Below are 26,002 nucleotides of genomic sequence, written 5' to 3'. Positions count from 1 at the left end.
ATATCTGTTTGTCTTCGTAGCCAAAAATGATTGTTACCCTAGGCTAATGTGTTTTTAGAGTGTGTCAAGGCCAAATCAATCTCTAATAAAAATTTATATAATTATCATTACACATTTTGAGAATGGTGTTTGTAATTGGGGAAGAATTTCGGCCTTAAGTACATGCATGGATAAATACTCTTTTTAACCGAAGTTGTCCCTCTGAAAGGCTGACAGGAGGTATAAAAATCAGTTTGTCTTTTCTTTCTTTCGTTTGTCTTCAAGGCGTCCGCATTTAATAGTAAGATGGAATCGCTGAGATAGGAAAAGCCAGCGGGGGGTGGGGTGGAGGAGGGAACGCCTAGAACGAAGAATACGGTTTGTTATGTCCTTCGCGCCGCCCCGTAGTTTGCCGCCGTGCAGGGGCGGCGCGCGCGGGTTTGAAAGCGGGGAGGGTGCGGTCCCAACGACTGTTACGGAGTACTTGTGTTGGCTGGTGGCAGGCCCTGAGGCAGCCCGGGTTGTGCTGAGGGCCACTCGGGATCCGTTTTCAAGACAGCCTTGGCCTGGACTGTTCCACCCCGGGGTGGTTGAGGTAAGGTGAGCTTTGGTGGACCCCTAACCGCGCGTGGGCCCGGCTTGGCGCAGGACCCCCTTCCCCCCGGAGCCGCGGCCTCTGTGTTTGCTTGGTGACAGCTCGGGGCCCAGAGGGAAAGGTGACGTTGGGAATGTGGCGTTCAACGGGGAATTCCCTTAGGAAAAGTGTTTTCGACCCAAACCCGCGTGCGCATCTGAATCGCAGGGTAGGGTGGGGATTTCAAGAAAGAAATTCCCCTTTTCCTCGAAGTGAAGCCTAACAGTCTGTACTGTTTATGGAAGATCCGTAGGACAAGATAATGGATCTAGCGGGTTGCCCTTATTTTACGGTTGGTTTCACAGACAGACGCCAAGAGGCCCGGGTGTCTGCTCCAGGCGAGACCCCAGGGTTTAGGGACATCTTAGATGCACCAGATCCGAGCACAGGCTTGCGCTTGGTGGGAACGATGGTTTCTTACCGCCGCCCAGTGAATTTCAGTTCCAGCTCTTAGGGGCGGCTGGAATTGGCGAGGGATTTCTGGTGGGAACAGAGAGGGTAGGGCTTGAGGAAGAGGGTTCTTGAGAAAGTACGGTTCCCTCCTTTGAACTTCACGTCTAATGTTGCTTCCAGTTTTCAGGTGAGGTGACTGAGCTGGTGGAAGAAGGATTTTAACTACCAGCCTTCTGGAAGCCCCTGGATTGGTGGGGAGGGGTGGGGGCGGTGCAGGGAACGGGCGGGGTGTCTAAACGGTTTGTGCTTCTACCTCCAGGAAGCTCTGGGATGTAAAGCGTGCAGGACCTTAGAAATAATCCGATCAGAACTTTGCCTTTCTTTTTCAGGCTTCTTTCCCCCTCTATTTCCTTTTCTCATTATCCTTACCAATTCTCTATTTCTGCTTTTTCTTTTTTCTTTGTTTCTTTTTTGTTTTTTTGTTGTTGTTGCCTGTCTATATACTTCATTTCTGCCTAGTAGTATCCATGTGTTTAGTCCTACAGTGGCTCCAGGTACCAAAGTTATTGACATCTGATCCAATAGATCTTTTTTTTTTTAAAGATTTTATTTATTTATTTGACAGAGAGATCACAAGTATGCAGAGAGGCGGGCAGAGAGAGAGGAAGGGAAGCAGGCTCCCTACTGTGCAGAGAGCCCAATGGGGCTTGATCCCAGGACCCTGGGATCATGACCTGAGCCGAAGGCAGCGGCTTAACCCACTGAGCCACCCAGGCGCCCCTGATCCAATAGATCTTTTGATTAACTTGCTGAGCTCTGTTAATTTTTAAATATTGCTTCTTAAACAGTACTTGATTAAAATAATCTCCTAAATGCTCCATAGACAATGAAATTTTGCACAGTCATAATACTTTCATTTCTAATGTATCGTCATGTAAGATATTCACAGTTTTATGCTGCTTCCTTTGTAAGAACCTTGTGATTCGGAGCACTATGGTTATTTAGCAATTTATATATAGAGAAAGAGATAGATCTATATGTATATAGATTACATATATCAAATCTGTGAGTTTGGACTAGTGGCTAGAAACCATCTCTCAGTTGCCTGAGGCCTGAACTGTTTTGCCATAACAATAGGTGCTCAGGCAACTGTGAGATGGAGAGGGTGTAGTGTGTTTAGGTGCAAGTAGGCTGTAGCGGGAATTGGGACAGAGTCCTCGAGTGTTCTAGAATGTAATATTAAAAGCTTGTTTAAACTTAGATGTTTTTAGTTGGAGGAAGATTTTATGCTGCTTCTGAGTATCAGATCCTCTTTATGCTGAGGGAAAGGGCAATGAGACTTAAGAGGCAGTAAAATTTCCAGGATACCTCACTTTGTGGGATTTTTTGCATCCTAGTTTTCTGGCTCCTTGTCAGTTTACTCTGTTCTTCATCTCTCATGTTGAGATTCCTCAGAGTTCTGTGCTTCCTATCTTTACTTACTCCTTAGATGATCTTAACCAGTCTCTTGGCTTTAATACCATATATATACTGATATGCCACAAATTTGTACCTTCAGATTGGATTCCAGACCTATATCCAGCTGCCTATTTCACGTTTTTATTCAGGTGTCTAATCAGGTATTCAAAATTGACTTCCTGGGGCATCTGGGTGGCTCAGTTGGTTAAGCGGCTGCCTTTAGCTCAGGTGATGATCTCAGGGTCCTGGGATTGAGCCCCTCATCAGGCTCCCTCTCAGCGGAGCCTACTTCTCCCTCTGCCTCTGCCTGCCGCTCTGCCTACTTGTGCTCTCTCTCTGTCAAATAGATAAATAAAACCTTTTTAAAAAAGTTCAAAGAAAAAATGACTTCCTGATCTGAGTAATGGTACCTCTATTCTTTCAGTTGCTCAGTCTGAAAACTTGGAGCTGTCTTTGACTTTTCTCTCATTCCTAACAAAAATCCAAACATTAGGAATTCTTCTTGGTTCCAGATTCATAATACGTCCAGAACCCAACCATTTCTCACCATCTCTTTACTGCTACTATCCTGATCCAAACCACCATATCTCTCCTGGATTATTGCAGTATTGTGTCTGTCCTTGTTCCCCTTCAGTTAATAAACACAAGTGGGAGTGATCCTGTCGAAACATAACATGGAGTATATCACTCCTCCTTGTAAAACCCTCCAATATCTTCCCCTTTCTCAGCAAGAGCTGAAATCCTTACTGTGGAACGAAGCTCTATGAAGAAAAGATGAGGTCTTTGTGGCTTCAGTGCTGCACTTGGTTTGCTCTCCTTCATGCCCAATCTCTGTGACTTCATTTCTTTCTCCCTTTTGCTAGCCCTGCCCTCTTAGCTTTCCCTTGAATACTTTCAGCCTCAGGCCCTTTGTATTTACTACTTTTGTCCTGCAGACTTCCCCTAGATATTTGCATGGACTAGCTCCCTTACTTCTTTTAAAACAACATCTCAAGGAGACCTCCCTTGACCACCCCAGTTCAAATTTCAAGCTCCTTGAAAGGAGCTCCTGTCTCAGCCCATCTCACCTCACTGGTGTATATTTCCCCAGCTTCTATACCATTATCTTCTGTATTTGTGTTCTTGTTTGTTTGGGTCTTGTTCACTGTTGGGTTTCCGGTGCCTAGAAAAGTGCCTGGTGCATAGTACATGTTCAATAAGTATGTGTGTTAACTGAGTGAATGAAGAATGGCTTCTCATAGGTACATAGGAATCTTAGAAGCTCATTGAGTGCTCCTTCACAACTTCTTTTGAGGGCAAATGAATGAAGATGGAAGAAGGGCAATCAGAACCATATGGGGAAATTATTTCCCAAGTAGAAGTAGCTCCTCCAACCCCTCTGTTAAAATGGTTTATCCTTCCTGAAAGACCTGAAATGTCCTCAAAAATGTGTTCCTTCCTTTTAGTCAAATGTTTCACTTGATAAAATTAGTGTACTTTTGCACGAAAAGGAGATCTTTGGTGTTCAAAATTCAGGCAAGTCTGAAAACAGTGGTGATTGTAACTAATTAAAAAAAACAAACTTCTCATTAATAGACAATTAAAGGTAGGCCTTTGAGGTGATTTTTCTTGGCAGAGTTTTTAAAAATACTATTTATTAAGAGCTCTATTCAAAATTTAAAGATTTTATTTATTTATTTATTTATTTGACAGACAGAGATCACAAGTAGGCAGAGAGGCAGGCAGAGAGAGGAGGAAGCAGGCTCCCCGCCGAGCAGGGAGCCCGACCGATGCGGGACTCGATCCCAGGACCCTGGGATCATGACCTGAGCCGAAGGCAGAGGCTTTAACCCACTGAGCCACCCAGGCGCTCCCTCTATTCAAAATTTAAACATATGTTCTCTCTGCCTGCCAATTTTTATTTTATTTTATTATTATTTTTTAAATTCCAGTGTCGTTTGCATACAGTGTTATATTCATTTCAGGCGTACAATATAGTGATTCAACAGTTCTGTGTATTACTCAGTGCTCATCATAAGTGTACTCTTTTTTTTTTTTTTTTTAAACATTTTATTTATTTGACAGAGAGATCACAGAGAGGCAGGCAGAGAGAGAGGGGGAAGCAATTCCCTGCCAAGCAGAGAGCCCGATGTGGGGCTCGATCCCAGGACCCTGAGATCATGACCTGAGCTGAAGGCAGAGGCTTAACCCACTGAGCCACCCAGGCACCCCCATAAGTGTACTCTTAATCCCCTTCACCTATTCTACCCATCTCATCCCTTCCTCCTCTCTGGTAACCATCAGTTTGTTCTCTATAGTTAAGAGTCTGTTTTTTGGTTTGTCTTTGTTTCACCACCTCCAGTTTGTTTTGTTTTTTAAATTCCACATATGAGTGACATCATATGGTATTTGTCTTCACTTAGCATTATACTCTCTAGATCCATCCATGTTGTTGCAAACAGCAAGGTTTCATTTTTTATGACTGAGTAATATTCCACTATATATATGTACCACATCTTCTTTATCCATTCATCTATTGATGGACACTTGGGCTGCTTCCATAATTTGGCTATTGTAAATAATGCTGCAGTAAACATTTGTGTGCATATATCCCTCTGAATTAGTGTTTTGGTATTCTTTGTGCAAATACCAAGTAGTGAGATTACTGGATCATAGAATAGTTCTGTTTTCAGTTTTTTTGGGGAACCTCCATACTGTCTACCACAGTGGCTGCACCAATTTGCATTCTCACCAACAGTGCATGAGAGTTCCTTTTTCTCCACATCTTCACCAACACATGTTGTTTCTTGTGGTTTTGATTTTAGCCATTCTGACAGGTGTGAGGTGATGTCTTACTGTGATTTTGATTTGCATTTCCCTGATGGGGTGATGTTGAGCATCTTTTCATGTTCCTCTTGGTCATCTGTTATGTCTTCTTTGGAAAAATGTCTATTCATGTCTTCTCATTTTTTAATTGGATTTTTTTATGTTCTTTATATATTTTGAATACAAACCCTTAATCTGCCTCCCAATTTTTTTAATAGGCAAACCAAACAATCTTACAGACATGTAGTGACAGTTTGCTTTACAATAAATCTAATATGAACCAAACTATTTTTAAAAAAGAAAAAGTAATATTTAAAATTTTTATTAAAAAGGATTCTTTAACAGATATATTACAGAAGAAATAAAAAGCTTGGATTAACTTGCTTGTATACACAGTATGTATATTTTTTGTTGATAGGTAATTTTTATATAACATTGAGATATATAATTTACATATTATTAAATTTACTTTCTGAAAATATATGATGTAGCGACTTTAGGAATAGTCTGAATTGAGTATATTAAATCACTACCCAATTTTAGAACACTTTTATCATCACAAAAAGAAACCCTACACCCACCAGGAGTCACTCTGTGTTCTCCCTTCTCCCCAGCCCCTGTCAACTACTAATCTGTTTTCTGTCTGTGGATTTGTTTATTATGGACATCTTCTGTAAATGGAATCATATATGTGGCCTCTTGTGTCCGGCTTCTTTCACTTAGCATAATCTTTTTAAGTTCATTCATATTGTAGTATATATCAGGACTCCTCCTTATTACTGAATAATATTCTGTTGTGTATATTGTATGCCTTATTTTGTTTATTCATCATCTGATGAATACTTCTGCTTCTTCTTTTTGGCTGTTATGAATAAATGCTGCTTGCACAGATGGTTTCTCTAAAATGTATGAAAGACCTGTTAACAATGACCCCCGGGAAGTGAGAGGGAAACTTTATGTACTAGGTGATTTTTTTTTTTTTTTAACCAAGTTCATATATAACTTTTTTTTCCCTAGTGTGTATATTACTTTTTAATAACAAACAAGCATAAAAACCTAATAATTAATAGTATGACATTGGGTAAGTAGTTCTACTTCTCTAGGTCTCAGTGTTCTCATTGTAAATAAAATTGGACTAAATATTTGTCATGGTTTTTTTCAGTTCTCAAATTTTATGTTTATATGATAAAATGAGTTAGTGTTACAGGGTTTTTTTTCCTTCACGAACGAGAGTTGTATTCTGTATAACTGCAGTGTAATTTTCAATTTATTTTCAAATAGGACCTAAAGTGTTGATTACAATGGAAGAAATCAATAATTTCAAGACACCAAGCAAAGTATCTGAAAAAAAGAAATCAGGTAAGATATAAAATCTTTTTTCATTGTTATTGCTATAGAAATGTCTTAGCATTATTAGAGTTTGATCCTTTAATTATTATTTATCATACACATACAATTTTAGCGTAAGTCCTCTTTGTAATGTTGATTTTAATAAGACTTGTTTTGTAGGCCAGGGTTTGGCCATCTAGTGGGTAATTTTATTGATATTCTAACAGATTTGGAGGTTCTCTCTGGTAAAGAATTAATTTGAACCCTGAAGTACTTTAGCTTTCTCCTTCTGGTACATGCAGTGCTCTTGTGAGGGGAAGAGTTTCTAAGGCAATTCAGTGAATAAAGGGTAATCTTTTCAACAAATAAAAGCTTTTGGATATTCATATGCAAATTGATCTCCACTTTAATCATACAAAAATGATTAAAATTATACATTTTCTGGAAGATAATTTAGGAGAAAATCTTATCTTGTTCATTTCTAGGACATAGATTTTTGTGTACTGACTTTGTGTCCTGCAACCGTGCTAAAGTCACTTCTTCTATTAGCTTTTTATGGGTTCCTTAGGCTATTACATACATAGTTGGTACTGTTGTAGATGAATATATGAAGATAATGTTACTTTTTTTTTTTTTACCAGTCTGTGTTAGTTTCTTTTTTTCTTTCCCTATGTCACTGGCTCTAGTATATTTTTGAATGGAAGAGGTGTGAGTTAGACATACCTTCCTTGTTCCTAGTGAAGTTTTATGTTAGATGTAGGTTTTTCAGTTATCTTTTTTTTTTTTTTTTTAAGATTTTATTTATTTATTTGACACAGAGAGAGAGAGATCACAAGTAGGCAAAGAGGCAGGTAGTGGGGAGGGGTGGAAGCAGGCTCCCAATGAGGGGCTCGAGCCCAGGACCCTGAGATCATGACCTGTGCAGAAGGCAGAGGCTTAACCCACTGAGCCACCCAGGTGTCCTCAGTTATCCTTTATCAGGGTGAGGGATTTCCTTTTATTATCCTTCATCAGGTTGAAGGTTATTATGAATGGATGTTGAACTTTATCAAGAGCTTTTTCAGAATCCATTGAGATAGTTTGGTTTTTTTAATCTTTTAATGTAACTTATGTTAATTTTCAAATGTTAAACCAACCTTCATTCCTGGGGTAAAGTCAGTTTGCTCCTGGTGTATTTTATGTATTGTTTGATTCAGTATGCTAATATTTTCTGTGTTCATAAGGGATATTGGACTGTATAGTCTTTTTTTTTGGAATGTCTTTCTGGTTTTGATATCAGCATATTTTATATTCATAAAGTATGATGGGGAGTGTTTCCTTCTCTTTCCTTGGAAAGTATATGTGGAGTTGATAATTTTTTTTTTCCTTAACTGGTTTTTCCTCTTCTACTGATAGTAAAGCCATGTATGTGGCCTGAAGTTTTCTTAGGAGAAAGATTTTAACTGTGACTTCACAGTTAATTGGCATAGGGCTCTTCAAATTATCTATTTCTTCTTGTGTAAACTTTGCTAGTGTTTTTCAAGAAAGTTTTTCACTTTAAAATTGTCAAATATACTGGCAAAATGTTACCTGTGATATACTCTTTGTTACCTTATTACCCTTCTAATGTCAGTTGGATCTGTAGTGATATCTCCTTTTTCATGTCTGATACTGGTATTTTACATTTTCTTTCTTGACTTGAGGTTTATTTATTTTGGTGAACGTTTCAGGCACTTGAAAAGTCATGCTGGGGCGCCTGGGTGGCTCAGTGGGTTGAGCCTCTGCCTTTGGCTCGGGTCGTGATCTTGGGGTCCTGGGGTTGGTCCCCGCATCTGGCTCTCTGCTTGGCGGGGAACCTGCTTCCCCCCGCCCCCTGCCTACTTGTAATCTCTGTCAAATTAAAAAAAAAAAAAGAGAGAGAAAAGGTCATGCTTTCTGCTGCTTAGGGGTACAGTGTTCCATGACTATCATTAGGTCAAGCTGATTGACGTACGTTGTTTTGTTCAGGTCTTCTGTATCTCTACTAATTTTACTTATTCTGTTTTTGAGAGCGGTATCTCCAACCACAATTGTGGATTTACCTACTTTTTCCTTTGAGTGCTACAGTGATTGTTTATATATTTTGGAGCTTGTTATTAGATACTTTGACATTTAGGATGGTTATTTCTTTTGATGATTTACCACTTTACTATTATGAAATGTCTTTATCCAGTGTTGTACTCTTTGAAGTTCATTTTATGTGATATGTGTTCACTTTTATGTGATAAAAGCAGTCCAGTTTTATTTTGATTACTGTTTGAATAGGATGTTTTCCAACTTTTTACTTTTAATCCATCTATGTTTTTATATTTAAAGTGAGTTTATAATAGCAGATAATTATGTCTTGTTTTGTTTTTATCCATTCTGACAATTTCTGCCTTTAATTGGACTGTTCAGTCATTAGCCACATGTGGTGATTTAAATTTAGGTTCAAATGAATTAAAAATAAAATTACAAATTTAGTTCCTTAGTTGTACTAGGTACTTCTCAAGTGCTCAGTATCTACATGTGGCCAGTGGCTACCATACTGGACAACACAGATAGAGAACATTTCCATCATGACAGAAAATTCTACTGGACAATAGTATTTAGACAGCCTTTAATGTAATTCTCTGTGGTTGGATCAAATCTACTACTTTGCCATTGTCCCAAAGCTCGCTGATGATTTCTTTGTGTTTTTTCTAATATTTTTTTTCTGTACTTCATTTTTGGTAGTTTTTGTTGCTTTGTCTTAAAATTTAGTTACCTTCTTCTCTAGATGCTTCTCTAACAGCATCTCTAGATGCTCTAATTCTTATCCATTGTCTTTTTTATTTCTTGTAGTTCCATTAGAAGATTTTTTTACATCTTTTTTTTTTATTGTTACACTCACATTTTCCTTTACATTATTGAGCATATTTTTAAGATTTCTATTTTAAGGTTCTTACCCCCTAATTCTACATCACTGTCATTTTATGGTATGTTGCTGTTGATTTATTTTTCTCCTGGTGTGGGTCATATTTCTTCTTTCATGCGTGGTAGTTCTTTTATTGGCTGCTGGACATTTTGCATTGTCGAGTGCTAGATTTCGTTATTCCTTGGAGGACTGTGTGGTTTTGTGATGGTCCAGTTAACATTACCTGCACATTAGCTTGTTTTTTTTGAGGTTTGCTTTTAAGCTTTACTGTAAACCTTTTCCTTGGGGTACAATTTAGCTGGACTGTTTAGAGGACTTTATTCAATGCCCTGGGTATTAACCGAGTTACCACACCCTGGCTGTTGGTAACTGAACCATTCCTGGACCCGTGTGCTCCCTGACAGCTGTTTAGTTTACTGCTTACACTTGGTGTCTTCCCTGATTTGGCAGGGGGCGGGGGGGTCTATCCATTGGATGTGCTTATAACCAACACTGAAAAGAGGGAGACCTCTTTTCAGGTCTCTGGAGCTTTCTCTCTCATTTTGTGGCTCTCTATAGTTCTCTACTCCACAAATTCTAGCTACTTAGGTCTCTTGGACTTCTGATCTTTGTCTCCTGAGTTTGACAAGACTTCTGGGCTGTGTTTCTTTACACTGCAGCCCAGAAACTGCCTTAAAACAGCAAGTTAGGGCTATGATAGGGTTCACATCATTGTTCTCTTCACTCAGAGTTCACAACCCTGCTCTGCCTGTCGTCAAATGTCTGAAAACTTACATTTTGTCAAGTGTTTTAGTTATTCATGGCAAGAAGGCTGTTCAGTTGTTCCATGAACAAAAGTAGAACTCCTCCATATCATCTTCTTTAATGACTACATAAAGCTCTGCAATACAGATACAGTGTAATTATGACCCTAATGATGCCTACTTAGGTTTTTGTTTGTTTTTTTGCAGTCACAAAATCAGATACCAATATTCAAATATATATGTGTGCATGCATATGTGTATGATGTCTGCACACGTGCTGTAGTACACAGTTGGCAAACAACATACAGTAATAGTTTGGGCTTTGTGGGCCACATAGGGACTCTGTGGATTATTATTCTTTGTTTTTTAACAACATTTTTATAATCTAAGAACAAATCTTAGCTTGTGAGCCAAACGAAAATAGGCTGTTTGCTGACCCCTGCTTCGGTGTTATTGTAAGACAGGGCCTCAAAAGTAGATTTGGTCAAAGGGCTTCCACTTAAAATTAGGGGAGTTAGTATCAAATTGCTCTCTAGAAGATTATGCCAATTAATGCTTTTGTTGAGGTCTTTTCAAATACTCATTTTATATTTTTTATTTCTCTTTCTGACATTTAGCATTATGCTCAACTCCATGTATAAATATTCCTGCCTCTCCATTTATGCAGAAGCTTGGCTTTGGCACTGGGGTAAATGTCTACCTTATGAAAAGGTGAGTATAACATTCCACAGTAAACTTTTCACATGGAACCCTAGTTGCTCTGTAATTGAAGACAAGAAGGAAGATGAAAATTCAAATATTTTGATCCCAGATATGTTCCTGATCTTATCTGACTGCTATATTCCTGTCCTAGAACCTTTTATAACTTTGCCAGAGTTTTGCCTGGTTAACTTTTCTCTTAACTTCCTCCTGATGGATTATTAAAGGAGAAGGAATTTGCTCAGTGAGGAGTCTGCTTCTCCCTCTCGGCTGCTCCCCCTGCTTGTGCTCTCTTGCTCACACACACACAATCTCTTTCTCTATTAAATAAATAAAAACCTTTAAAAAAAGGGTATACGCATGATTTTAAAGTAGGAAAATTATGTTAAAAGAAGAATGAAATTATAGGTGTCAATAAACATTTTTTTAAAGTTGTTTCTTTTATCCATTACTCTGTACTTTTATTTATTAAGTGGCAAATAACTTAAGTCAGTATATATTCCTCACTGCGTTCTTGGAATCAGCCTGACTACCAGCATATCATTAGCTTTATCTAGGTTTATATTGTTTCCAAATAGAAATGCTTTCTTCAATAAAAAAAGTAATGAATTGAGACTAGCATAGCAATTATTTTAGTAAATGGCTATTCTTGAATATTTGTAGTTTAAACACCCCCTTCGTGTGTCCTTGTGCTATTTGTTTTTAGACCTTTATTTTTTTAATGTCTAAAAGCTTGTTATTTTGTAAGAAAAAATTCTCACAGATTTATGGCTAGTCTCATTTTTCCCTCCCTTTAAAAAAATATCCTTAAATGTAAAGTGTGCGTTACCAACAAAGTTCTACTGTAGGCAAGACTTAATTAGAAAACTTCACATTGTTGATACTGAACAATAGTAGTCACTTACTGACCTACCACTCCTCCTAACATAGCCTTGTGCACCTGGGTTTTTTTTTTTTTTTTACTGATAGAGATTTCCTTCACTTCTCTGGTGAATTGGGCCCTCTGTTTTTCTGTATCTTCTATCTTACTATTTCTTGATTTATATTTTATTTTAACTGAGGGCACGTAGTAGCTCCCCATTGAAAGATGTACAGGAAATAACTTTTTTGCAAATTTGCATTTATGAATATGTTTTCATTTTACTCCTATTCTTGAATGGGCCTTTTTGTTTTTCTGAGTCAGAATTCTTATTTGGAAATAATTTTCCTCTAGAATTTTGAGGTCATTGTTCCATTGTTTACTAGCCTGTAGTGTTACTATTGAGATTTCTGAAGCCTTTCTGATTGCTGCTTCTTTTTATGTAATCTGGTTTAGGTTATTTGTCCCTCCCACTGCCCTGGAACCTCGTATGATCTTCTGTTTGTCACCAGTGTTCTGAAATTTCACAATGACATACATGGGTGTGGGCCTTCTGGAATCTGAAAATTCTTACTCTTAAATCTTTGGAAATTATTTTTAAAATTACTTTGTTGATAATTTTCACCCCCATTATTCTCTTCTCTATCTGGAATTCCTATTCTTTTTTGAGTGCGGGGCTGATTTTCTTTTTGCTCTGCTTTCTGGGAGCTTTCTCCAACTTCATCTTCTGATACTTCTATTTTTTTCATTTTTGTCTGTCTTATTTTTCATTAATTATCTTAACGTTTTCCATTTTCAGATGGCATCCTAAGTCTTTTGAGGGTGCTGTAAATGCTCTGTATCCTGGTCTGGATGTTAAACTGGTATAACACATGTGAAAACACATTCAGCATTTAATATGCATATGGTCATGGCTTACTCTTCCCGTGTGCTTCACGAGTTCTCAACTATGGCAGTAAACCTCAGGCTAAAGTCCTCTGCTTTAACCCTTCCAAAGTGGGTCTCCAGTGTTCAGAAGCTGGGGAAGTAGCTGGACAGCTGATGCAGAATCGGGGAGGGTGTGTCTAGAAATTCACCTGCTTTTTAAGAGACTTTCAAGAAGGTCAGTAGGCCTGTTTAGTCTGTTACTTTCATGGGCTTCCCCATGCTCTTCCAAGCTTCCGAAAGTGTGTTGTTGTCTCCTTTTCATTATTTCTATCCCTCTCATTGGGTATAGGTCTTAAAATACCCATTTTCTCTTATTTTAATGGGGCTTGGGACGGATCATAATTGTGTAAGTACAAGCTAGAAATCTATATTTTTAACCTAGAAGTCTATTTTTTTTTTTAAGATTTTATTTATTTATTTGACAGAGAGAGAGATCACAAGTAGGCAGAGTCAGGCAGAGAGAGAAGGGGAAGCAGGCTCCCTGCTGAGCAGAGAGCCTGATGCGGGGCTCGATCCCAAGACACTGAGATCATGACCTGAGCCAAAGGCAGCGGCTTAATCCACTGAGCCACCCAGGCGCCCCTAGAAGTCTATTTTTTATGTTAAATTAACATTCCTAGATTAACTTAGTTGTGACACATTATTATTTTTTAATAAACTTGATGAATTCATTTTGCTATTTAAGATTTTTATGTCTGTGAAATTGGTTTGTGATTTTCCTTTTTCTGTTGTCCCTATTTGAATTGTTTATTAAGGTTATGCTAGATTCATAGTCCCTTTTCTTTCTATTCCGTGGAACAATTTGTATAAGATGGAATGATAGGTTCCTTGAAAGTTTAGTAAACTGGCCTATAAAATTTAGGCTTTGTATTTTTTTATGGGAATATTTTAAACTCTTGATTACATTTTCTCTTTTGTCAGGTTTCTTAGATTTTTCTAAGAATTTATCCATTTTGTCCTTTAAATTATTGGGGTAAAATTTTTAGTATTTATTCACTTATAATTTTTTATCTCTGAGAAATCTGTGGTTATGTCTCTATTTTTGCTGGCAATATTTTTTGGGTCTCATTTTTTTCCCTTGTGCAATCTCATTTAAAAATCTGCCTGTTTTGTCTTTTCAATGAACCAATTTTTAGCTTGGCAAAATATTTTATTCAGATTTCGTAAATATGTTCTTGGTGTTCGGTAGATTCAGATATGTTGTGGAAAAGGTGAAGATGGATTTGTTCACTGAATTCTAAATCCTCAGAAGCTGAGGGGTACCCTTTGAAACTTGAAAAATATATTTTTCATAATAAAATCACATGGAAGAGGTCATCCCCAATGCTATTGTTATCTAAAACTGGAGGTTTAAGAATACTTTGGATAGACTTATGATAGATCGATGTGAATTAAGAAATCTAGTGATCCTTTGAGTGCATGTTTTTTGATTATTAAAAAAAAAAGATCCTGCAATCGTGGAGCCATGTTCATGAGTTAGTAAAAAACTAAGTGGATTCCTGATTCTTTGTTCAGTCTGTTTTATCTTCTTATGGTAAAATGTTTTATCTCTAACTTTCGAGGCTCTTTCATTAGCTTTCCTGCCCATATGCTGCATACACTTTGTCCTTAATTTGCCGTTGTCCCATGAATAACTACCTACGTTATCAGGTAACCTTTTCCCTGACTTTGTTCTACCTGTTTATTTAAGCCTTAGAATGTTTTCCCCTTAAATATTCTGAAAATGACTGACTCTTCCTAGAAAACAGACAGTTTATGTTTTTTCTCATTTGTATGTTTATTATCTCCTTATGCTTGTGTCTTTGAGTATATGGTGGAAGGTATAGGACGGATTGGTTACTGTGGAGGCACAATATTTGTTGGTAAGGAGCATTCTGTTACTCTTTGCACAATCGTATATGGGCCAAATGTTTCTCATACATCTCTTCTTTAAACTTCTTGAATAGTAGTCTTTATTACTTAGCATTCTATAACTTACCTCTGGTACACATAGTTCAATGTTTGATAAGTAGTTGGTAGTCTGACATGCTGAAATGGAAAAATTAGAAAATAGTATAATAATTTTGAAGTTTAGAATTTATAATGTTCATCTTTTTCCTTTTAGTTGTCTCTTTTTAACCCCTCCCTTTCAGCAATAGATATCAGACTTCTCTTGTAACTAATAGATATATGAGCTATATATCTTCCAATTAAAAAAAATATGTAGCAGAGGTGTCGATAATCAAAAATACTTTATCTTAAAATTTTTTTAAAGATTTATTTATTTGAGAAAGAGCGTGCGTGGAGGCGGGGGAGGGTCAGAAGGAGAGAGAGTCCTGAGTAGACAGTGCACTGAGCACAGGGCCCAATGCAGGGCTCGATCTCATGACCCTGAGATCATAACCTGAACTGAAACCAAGAGTTGGATGCTTCAGTGACTGAGCCACCCAGGTGTCCAAGTAGTGGAAAATATTTGTAAAAAAATTTTAAACAAATTATTATTGAACACTTTCCAAAATCTGAATGTTCTTGTTAGTTATTTGAAATGCATTGTGTTATTATTGTTTCCATACATTGTTTGATTATTTTTTTAAGATCTCCCAGAGGTTTGTCTCATTCTCCTTGGGCTGTGAAAAAGATTAACCCTAGATGTAATGATCATTATCAAAGTATGTATCAAAAGAGACTAATAGATGAAGCTAAGATTTTGAAAAACCTCCATCATCCAAACATTGTAGGTAAGTTTAAATTTATCTTGTAGCAGTGCATGTGTTTATTCAGAAACAGTTTATAAAGTCTCTTGACCAGTGTCAAAATGAAGGTGGTGGTGGAGTTTGGCAAGAACTAGATTATTGTGAATGTTCTAAAATAAGAATTATATTTTTAGATGCTTATGTATTTTTAAAATTTAATGGGACTAGATATACTCATTATGATGCTGGCACTGTAGAGAATTCAGGAATATAAAATGACCTTCATTTAGGTAATTTCCTTATTTTCATCTTTAATGTAAATAAGACTAGTGAAACCATTATATTTAGGAAGGCATAGAACATTCAAAAATATTTTAATTTGTGTTACTGTTGGCAAACACTGAAGTCATTTTAAATTGTATCTACTGAATTAGCTTTATAAATAATTGTTTCATTGTATTTTGTCAGTTTCCAATCACATCACTGTAAAAAAACTCAAATACTGTTATTTTTTCCTATTCCTGTAAGAAAATGTCCTGTTTTCTTTAAGGTTATCGTGCTTTCACTGAAGCCAGTGATGGTAGTCTTTGTCTTGCTATGGAATATGGAGGTGAAAAGTCTCTAAATGACTTAATAGAAGAACGAAATAAAGACAGCCAAGATCCTTTTCCAGCAGCCATAATTTTAAAAGTTGCTTTGAACATGGCGAGAGGGTTAAAGGTAAGCAGGCCATTATATTTTAAATGGCTTTTGTGGAACATAAAAGAACTACCTTATATACCTAATTACAAGGTGGGATTTTTTTTTTCCCCCAAAAGAAGTAGATGTGCTAAGTGAAAGTGTTCATTGACTCTCATACTGCTGCGAGCAGGGCTTCCTTATCTGATGAGCAGAGTATTGTTTGAGGCCTTTACAGAGCCTGAAATAATCCAAGTCAGGTAGTTTTGTTTATAGAGATCATATGTTAGGTTTGGTTAAAAGGATTAATCAGTTTAACACAAATTTAGTAATTATTCCTGGGGGGGTAACCTAATCCTCTGTGGATGTAAACAAACTTCTTAAAGATTGCTTTGTGAGATGTTAAGTTTTGGATATCAGTATACATCTATAGGTCAAGTGAAAAAAAAAAAAAGCTCTTTTAGTGTTGTCAGATAAATTGTTGTGCCTTTGAATACATACAACAAAAGGAAAAGAATTTGTTATGGTAGGTAACCGAACAGGAGAAACAGCGGCTTGGGAACACTGTTGGATGACTGCAAAGTGGAGCATGTATTGGTGTTGACGTCAAAGTTGCATGTTAAGAGTTCATATAAAATTGACTTGTGAAATATGAAACTGCATAAAAGCAATATTTCTAAGTACATATTTTCATATGTATGTAGAAAAACTGATTTTAGGATAGGATAAGCTAAATTAATCATTTGAATTATTTAATAAATAACAACTTTATATATGGATAGTAGAATTAATAAATTTCACTATATATATATTTGAGCATACTCAATTTATGATCAACATTTAAATTAAGCACAGTAGGTGTTTGGAAGTATATACCAAAAATTGTCTCTGTACTAGTTTCAAGCAGCTCACAGAGTAGTTGCTCAAATGCCGATGAATGAACAAATAAGAGTTTGACAGGATTATTTTTTTCTTTTTTTTTTTTAAGATTTATTTATTTATTTATTTATTTGTCAGAGAGAGAGAGGGAGAGAGCGAGCACAGGCAGACAGAATGGCAGGCAGAGGCAGAGGGAGAAGCAAGTTCCCTGACGAGCAAGGAGCCCGATGTGGGACTCGATCCCAGGACGCTGAGATCATGACCTGAGCCGAAGGCAGCTGCTTAACCAACTGAGCCACCCAGGCGTCCCGATAGGATTATTTTTGATTATGAATGAGTATCATTACTAAGGGTTAATGTGTAAAATAAATTATTAGTCTTAGATGACATTTCTGCTTCCTCTTCTTGTTGTAACTAATGCCCTTATCTGTTCTGCATTATCTTGACAACTTGTTTGTGAAAAGTGTGCCTCGTTTTGAAGATTCCAAATTCATTTCTAAAACTTACTAGTCTCAAATAGAATTGTGATAAATTTTTAAAGCCACAGTATCCGGGTTGCCTGGGTGGCTCAGTGGGTTAAGCCTCTGCCTTCAGCCCAGGTCATGATCTCAGGGTCCTGGGATCGAGTCCCACATCAGGCTCTCTGCTAGACAGGGAGACTGCTTCCTCCTCTCTCTCTCTCTCTCTACTTGTGATCTCTCTCTGTCAAATAAATAAAATCTTTAAAAAAAAAAAAAAAGCCACAGTATCCTCTTTTGCTGTAAAAGTATGAAATGCACTTGAAAAGGAAAAGTTAACTTATCTATAAACAGACATTGATTTCCAAAGCCTCCTTTATGGCAGACTGGTCAGTATGGCAGACTGAAGTAACCTGGGATGTTCTCTTGTCTGACTTCAAGTAATCTGAAATGATGGACAGATACCATCCTGCGTGTAGTTCAGGAAGGGAGTTCAGTTGTTTTTTTTGTGTTTGAAAGATACCATATGTATTTTTATCAGTTGATGTGTTTGCTCTGATGTGTTAAATTTCCCACTATTTTAGTATCTACACCAAGAAAAGAAACTGCTTCATGGAGACATAAAGTCTTCAAATGTCGTAATTAAAGGTGATTTTGAAACAATTAAAATCTGTGATGTAGGAGTCTCTCTACCACTGGATGAAAATATGACTGGTAAGTAGTATTTGAATTTTTATTATTTTTTTAAACAATTTTATTTATTTATTTGAGAGAGAGAGAGAGAGCGCAAACAGCCGGTAGGGAGAGGGCAAAGCAGACTCCCTGGGGGCTCAGTCCCAGGACCCTGGATCATGACCTGAGCGGAAAGCAGGCCCTTAACCTGACTGAGCCACCTAGGCGCCCCAGTAATATTTGAATTTTTAAACTTTATTCTTATGCGATTTTTAAATTTCTAATTTTATGTATTTTAATAGGTAAGTTTACGTACTTCACAAATCAAAAACCATGTATAAAAAGTGTATAGTAAACAATATCCTTCCTTTCTTTCTTCCACTTAGCCTCCAGCCCTCTCCCTTGCTACACCCATAATATAAATTACTTCATTTTTATTAACATCTACTTTAACTGAAGATGACTTTAGGAACTATTTCTAACCAGGATTGGGATTTTTATGTGGTAAAAGATCTGAGACTAGAAAACTAAGTTTTCTTTTAATAAGGTTTTATAAAGGAATTCATTTAGGACAAGATTGGAGAAACTGATAGAAACGGGGTAGAAGTAGGAAAGTGGGGTGCTACTAAAGGCCTTCTGCTTCTTGTCCCTTGGCCTGTCTTTACTCATTCTTTTCTCTCTAATATAAATACTGACATCCTCAGAAAATTTAAGATCTCCATGAGAACTGAAAGCCAGCCTTGTAAAGAAAGCCTTTGCTTTCAACATGTTATTTAATAAATAACATTTAAATTTGCTTCTTGATATGAATATAAGGTAAAAGAAAGATTAATGAATGCTGTTAAGAACTTTTGCACACTTTAATTTCTAGCTAAGGTAAAATAATCTATGAGTTAGATCGAAGGAAAAAGCCAAGATGAATAGAGCACCTTTATAAAGATGTTTGTAATCATTCATGAAGGTAGGCCTATTATGAGCCTTTAGGTTACATAACTGCTACAGAGTTGAAACTTTCAAATATTAAAGGAGAAATTGTGAAACAATAAAAATAAGATTTTTTTAGCATAATTTTCTCAGTCCTTAATAGATCAAATAGACAAAACTCAGATGTAGAAGTTCTGAGTAGATAATAAGGTCAATCTCTATGTATCCAAGTATTTATTAAAATTGAACATGTATTAAGTTATAAGAGAAAACCTCAGATTACAAAAAGTGGAAGTATTGCATGGAGTTCTGGGTGTGGTGCATAAACAATGAATTTTGGAACACTGAAAAAAAAATTAAAAAAAAAAGTGTAAGTGGTCTAATAGTTGACATTCATTATCCCTTAGCACTAAAAATCTAGAAATTAATGACATGATTAGAAACAAAACACCTGCATTTTTTAGGAATTCAAAATATTTGTAAATAATTCTTAGCTGAAATCAAATTCCACCTACACAAATGTTTACAAAATGATGAGAATGTAACAACAAACCAAAACCTATTTGATATTGTCAACACTACACAGATTAAAACATTTTCATTATTTAATCTTTATGAAGTTAAGTTTGAGTATTCAACTCTCATCAGAAAAAAAATGAAGCCCTAAAAAACAGAAAGCAGAAAGTGAATAAATTAACACATAAATTCTGCATTATTCCAATATGATCTATTTTATTTTAGAACATGTCAAAGTTTATAGTTTATAAACATGTAAAACAGTTCATAAACATATTAACAGTTCATCCTTGATACATGTTCAAATGAGCCAAGAAAATTCTATGAAAGAATGACAAGTAGGAATTTTCCCAAGGAGATGTTAAGAAGTATTATAAAGCCACAGTGATACTCATGAGAAAAAAGGCAGAAAAATATAAAGTCAGGTATTCCCAAATATATCAAATTTGTTATAATAAAAGTGACAATTTAGTATTAGTGGGAGAAAGGTGGTTTGAATCAATAAATGATGATGTCTGGATGTTTTAGAAAAATAAAGCTGTTTTCCATCTTCACGCTCATCCTCGTAGATTGAGGATGTAAAAAAAAATAGTGGAAAAAAATTGTAAGTAAATATTTCCTTAATATTGGGCTTAAGAAGGACACCGAAGTTAGACACGATTTTAAAAAAAAAGCCATGACTATGAAAAATTCTTTAAAAAATTTCTCAATGCTACTACGAGTGATAGGATAGCTTTAATGTGTACTCTCATGTGATGTAGAAGCGCGACTGGTGTACCATTCAGTTTAGGCTAAGTTGTGCTGTGGCGGCAAACCCTCAAAAACTCAGCGGCTTCAACAACCAAGGCTTTTTCAGGCTGCACGTCCAGATGGCTGCGTTCCACGCATGCTCACTTGAGGACCTAAGCTGCTCGAACATCCATTGTATGGAATATTGTCATCGTTGTATGTATGGAGGGTAAAAAAGGCTCTCTGGCTGTGCACTGCAGTAGATACTAGCTACATCTTGCTATTTAAATTAATATTTTAACATTTTAAACAATTCCATTCTCAGCCCACCCACCCACTTTGCAAGCGCTCAGTAGCTATGTATGGTTACTGGCTACCATATTGGACAGGGCACATATGGGACATTTCTATTGTCACAGAAATTTCTGTTGGAAAGTGCCGCCCTAGAAAGTCTTGTGTTAACAGATGCTCAAGATTAGAAATGACATAGGTCCCCTCTTTCACAACTCGCTGGCCAGGACCAGGCAGATGGCTCCATCCGAGCTTGACAGGCCAGAGAGTGCAATCCTTACATGTGTCCTGAGGGGGGAGAGTATGAACTACTTGATGAACGGCACTGGTAACTGCTACACTGGGCAATTTGGAAAGGGGCATTTTTTTAAAGAAGAAAACCCTTTCAAAATGCCCTTTGATCCTATAATTCATTCCCAAGAACGTATTCCAAAAAAATAATTGGGCAGAGTAGGTATTTTTTTTTTCAGAGTAGGTATTTTTAATAATGACATGATATATTAACTTAGCAAAACCAAAGGAGACATAGGCTTATAGAAGAAATAGAATTGAGACAGAAGAATCAAAACCCATGTAGCTTTAAAAGCAAAGCAGAAACAAAAACAGTAACTATCCTGATAAAAATACGAACACTTGGAATATTGGCCGACCCTCAGCCTCAGTCTATCCTGTGTAAACATAAACCCGGGTTTGCGCTTCCTTGAGGGCATTTATTTTCAATAGATACTTTTAATTAAAATTTGGGCGCCTGGGTGGCTCAGTGGGTTAAGCCTCTGTCTTCGGCTCAGGTCATGATCTTGGGGTCCTGGGATGGAGTCCCGCATCGGGCTCTCTGCTCAGTGGAGAGCCTGCTTCCCCCACTCTCTCTGCCTACTTGTGATGTCAAATAAATAAAATCTTTACAAAATAAAAAAATAAAATTTTAAAATTTGATCTGGCTTTCTCAAGAAAAAAAAAATATTGGCAAGCTTAGGGGAAGTGTCTGGGCAGCTCCTTTACTGGAAGGAACTCTCAGCTTCACGAGACAATTTAAGGTTAGAGTCAGCCTAGCAGTTCCTAAAGCTGCTAGACCAGCCGTGCATTAAGAGAAGGCATTTCTCTTCTCTTGAGCTAAGGCTTTCTCTTTGTGAGGAAGTTTAAAAATAACAGGTAATGGGAAAACAAAATTAATCTTTTCATACCTCATTGTTTCTGCACTAATTTGTGTTAATATACGTACAAAAATATGCGTTGTAGCAGAACAGACTGCAGAACTTTAAGTGAATGTCCATCAGTAAGGGATGATTTAATTTACTGTACCACCACACAATAGAATTTCATTAGAATTACATAGGTTTATATTTGTAAGAATGGTATGTCCAGATATATTAAGTGAAATGAACACATTCTAAAATAGCACTTAAATATGTATATATTAAGACAAGTTTGGAAAAAATACATCTAAATCTTTAAAACTTATTTTTAAGTTTTGTATTTTTTTTTTTAAAGATTTTATTTATTTGACAGAGAGATCACAAGTAGGCAGAGAAGCAAGCAGAGAGAGAGGGGGAAGCAGGCTCCACGCCAAGGAGAGAGCCTGATGTGGGGCTTGATCCCAGGACCCTGAGATCATGACCTGAGCTGAAGGCAGAGGCTTAACCCACTGAGCCACTCAGGTGCCCCTAAGTTTTGTATTTTAATAGGAGACATATTCACGTCAATTATACACGAGGTATTCTGTGACAAGCCCAAATTTTAACAATGGTTATCTCTAGATTGGTTGATTGATTTAGCAAATATTTTTGTATTGAGTGCAGTCAGGTATTGTGCAAGGTACTATGAATGTAGAGGAAAATGGATGGACACAGTTCTTACCCCTTCTTAAAATTTTTATATGTATTTTTTAAATTAATGTATAGGTGACACATAATATTATGTTGGTTTCAGGTATGCAACAGTGATTTGACAAGTCTGTATGTTCTGCTGTGCTCACCACAAGTATAACTACACTTACCACCATACAACGCTGTTACAGTACCATCTTTATTCCCTATGCTGTGCCTTTCATCCTGTGACTTATTCTTTCTATAACTGGAAATCTTCACCTCCCACTCCCTTTTATCCACTTTTGCCATCCCACTGGTAACTATCAGTTTGTTCTCTGAATTTATAGGTCTGTTTCTGTCTTTTGTTCATTTGTTTTGTTTTTTAGGTTTCACATATAAGTGAATTTATAGTATTTGTCTTTCTTGGAGTTAGTTCACTTAACATAATACCCTCTGGGTCCCTCCATGCTGTTGGAAATGGTGAGATCTCTTTTTTTTTTTTAATGGCTCCATGATATTCCATTGTGTGTTTGTGTGTGTGTGTGTACATACATACATACCACACAGGCATATATGTACATGTGTGTAAGCCACATCTTCTGTATCCATTCATCTATTGATGGACACTTGGGTTGCTTCTGGGTCTTGGCTATTGTAAACAATGCTAGAGTAAACTGAGGGGGGCATATTTCTTTTTGAATTATTGTTTTCATTTCCTTTGGGTCAATACCAGTAGTAGAATTACTGGTCATACGGTAATTCTATTTTTAATTTTTTGAGGAACCCCCGTACTCTCTTCTACAGTGACTGCACCAGTTTGCATTCCCACCAGTAGTATACGAGAGTTCCTTTTCTCTACGTCCTCACCAACACTTGTTATTTCTTGTCTTTTTGATACCAGCTATTCTGACTGGTGTGAGGGGTTATCTTGTGATTTTGATTTGCAGTTTCCCCATGATGAGTGAGGTTGAGCATCTTTTCATGTGCCCATTGGCTGTGTGTGTGTGATCTTTGGAAAAATGTTCGGATTCTCTGGCCATTTTTTAATTAATAGTTTGGTTTTTTTATGTTGAGTTTTATGAGTCTTTATGTATTTTGGATACTCACCCTTATTGGATATATCATTTACAAATATCTTCTCCCATTCAGTAAGTTGTCTTTTTGTTTTGTTGATGGTTTCCTTCACTGTACAAAAAAAGTACGTTGTTTTGTTGTAGTCCCAGTAGTTTATTTTTGCTTTTGTTTCCCTTGCCTGAGAAGACAGATCTAGAAAAATGTTGCTAAGGCCAATGTCAAAGATATTACTGCCTGTGTGTTCTTTTAGGAATTTTATGATTTCAGGTCTCACATGTAGGTCTTTAAGCCATTTTGAGTTTGTTTTTGTTTATGGTGTAAGAAAGGGGTCCAGTTTCATTCTTCTGCATGTAGCTGTCCAGTTTTCCTAGTACCATATATTGATTGTTTCCTTTGTCATGGATTAATTAGCCATATAAGCATGGGTTTCACTCTGGGCTCTGTTCTGTCCCTCAGTGTGTCTACTTTTGTGCCAGTACCGTACTGTTTTGATTACTAGAGCTTTATAGTATATCTTGAAATCTGTAATTTGGTATTTCCAGCTTTGTTTTTCTTTCTCAAGATTGCTTTGGCTATTTGAGGTCTTTTGTGGTATCTATAGTCTATATTCCTGCCACTTCTCTTCTTTGTTTTGTTTTGTTTTAAGAGAGGGGAGGGGCAGAGGGAAAGGGAGAATCTGAAGAAGCTCCCTGCTGAGTAGGGAGCCCCACTTGGGGCTTGATCCTGGACCCTGAGATCATGGCCTGAGCTGAAGGCATGTCAGATCCTTAAGTGACTGAGCCCCTCAGGCACCCCAATTCCTGCCACCTTCTAAGAGAAATGCTGTTTCTCTACACCCTTGCCAACTGGCCGGCTTTTTGAATATTTTACAATTTAATAAGCAAAAAGTAATTCTTATTGAGATTGAGTGTATTTTCATGTTTATTACCTACATTTAGTAACCTCTAAACTACCTGTTAAAACATTTATCCAGTTTTCTTTAGGTTGGTTGCCTTTCTTAGTGATTTCTAGTGCTTGCCCTAAAGACCGACTTTCTTGTATTTTACTTGTTTCAGTGACTGACCCTGAGGCCTGTTACATTGGCACTGAGCCTTGGAAACCCAAGGAAGCTTTGGAAGAGAATGGGATTATTACTGACAAGGCAGATATATTTGCCTTTGGCCTGACTCTGTGGGAAATGATGACTTTGTCTATTCCACACATTAATCTCCCAGATGATGACGATGAAGGTATAACTACATATTTTTACCATAAACCCCAGTCTCTTCATTTTGAACTAAAGATTAGCTGGTAAAATTATATTTCATCTTTCTATTAAGTTAAAATTTAAAAGAGGAAGTTGTTTGATCTAGTGCATGAGATAATGGATTATATTAATGTGGACTAATTTGGCACGATCTCAGTTTAATCTCCTACAAATGAGATGTATGTTAATTGACAATAAATAGGGAGATAAATTGAGAAGATCCTGCAGAGCAGAAAGTTTCCTTGGAAACTCCCCTCGCCTACGGAAATGACTGGAGAGCTGTCATATAGTAAAAAGGGAGGGGTTCGTGACCTGTAAACTATGATGATAGCTGATCTCTGCCATGGCTGGGTAATGGAAGAGACCACCTGCCTCCCAAGTGATGAACTCTCGTTTTGGAGGGTGAGTTTGAGCAGATGCTAAGATTTTCCATGACTTAGTGTTAATTTGTTTGTGTCAACTCCTCTTGAGCAGATCAAACTTTTGATGAAAGTGACTTTGATGATGAAGCATACTATGCAGCTCTGGGGACGAGGCCGCCTGTTAATATGGAAGAACTAGATGAAACGTACCAGAAAGTAATTGAACTCTTCTCTGTATGCACCAACGAAGATCCTAAAGATCGCCCTTCTGCCGCACACATCGTGGAAGCTTTGGAAATAGATGTCCAGTGATCCCCTCATTTTTGTGACTCCTGAGCTTTAAAGTTGGCTCATGTATATAACTGTTCTGTTTAGTGTAATACATTATATAGTTACTGTGATAAGCTGTAATTACTATACTTTTTGAAGTGACCAGCTTTAGGACCATAGCTCCTAGAACATTTAAACAATTATTTATACTTAACATGTTTACGATGGTAAGCATTTGAGATTGTAGAAGTTTTCTATTAAGTTTAAGAAACTAGCTACTTAAGTATGTGAACTTGTTTGTACAGTTTAAAACACAAGCAATAACACAATGCTATAAACTCTATGTCTAACAATTTAGATGAGTGACCATTACTTTTATTAATGCTCAAAAATTCTTTATTTTAATGGATCTATTGAGATTAGCACTTTGCGCACTACAAAATAAGTCTATGTTTGCTTATTTTTTTAAACCATTAAACTTTTTCCTGGCCTTTTTGGCTGATGTGATTATTACTAAATATGGTCCCCAGAAGCTGAGAGAATGGGGCTCAAAAGACTGGCTCCTTGGGTATTTATAGGTATTTTTGGTTCAGGCTTGTCTTGCTTTCTTGGATCTCCCCAGGTCTTTCGCTTTTGCTTTAATTTATTAAATGTATTTTCTGCATGGAGATCCCTTTTTTATTTTT

General features: G+C 36.9%; 1 protein-coding gene across 3 annotated transcripts; it reads left to right on the top strand.

Moving 5' to 3' along the window:
- The first annotated feature begins 424 nt into the window (after positions 1-424).
- On the top strand, positions 425-26,002 carry LOC111155419 (PDZ binding kinase). 3 transcript variants are annotated; one of them, XM_022515565.1, is made up of 8 exons: positions 425-574; positions 6,551-6,628; positions 10,873-10,966; positions 15,315-15,457; positions 15,963-16,132; positions 18,012-18,141; positions 24,494-24,667; positions 25,159-26,002. In XM_022515565.1, the coding sequence occupies exons 2-8, from the start codon at positions 6,571-6,573 to the stop codon at positions 25,356-25,358; spliced, it is 969 nt and encodes a 322-aa protein (XP_022371273.1). In that variant the 5' UTR covers positions 425-574; positions 6,551-6,570; the 3' UTR covers positions 25,359-26,002. The 3 variants fall into 3 exon arrangements, with proteins under 3 accessions (XP_022371273.1, XP_022371291.1, XP_022371282.1); XM_022515583.1 differs by having other exon boundaries at positions 25,156-26,002; XM_022515574.1 differs by lacking the exon at positions 425-574 and adding an exon at positions 1,164-1,193.

The sequence above is a fragment of the Enhydra lutris genome, unplaced genomic scaffold, assembly GCF_002288905.1.
Source record: "Enhydra lutris kenyoni isolate GAN:26980312 unplaced genomic scaffold, ASM228890v2 scaffoldscaffold3, whole genome shotgun sequence".
Lineage (NCBI taxonomy): Eukaryota > Metazoa > Chordata > Mammalia > Carnivora > Mustelidae > Enhydra > Enhydra lutris.
Note: the sequence above shows the minus strand (reverse complement) of the source record. Positions and strands in the feature narration are given on the sequence as shown.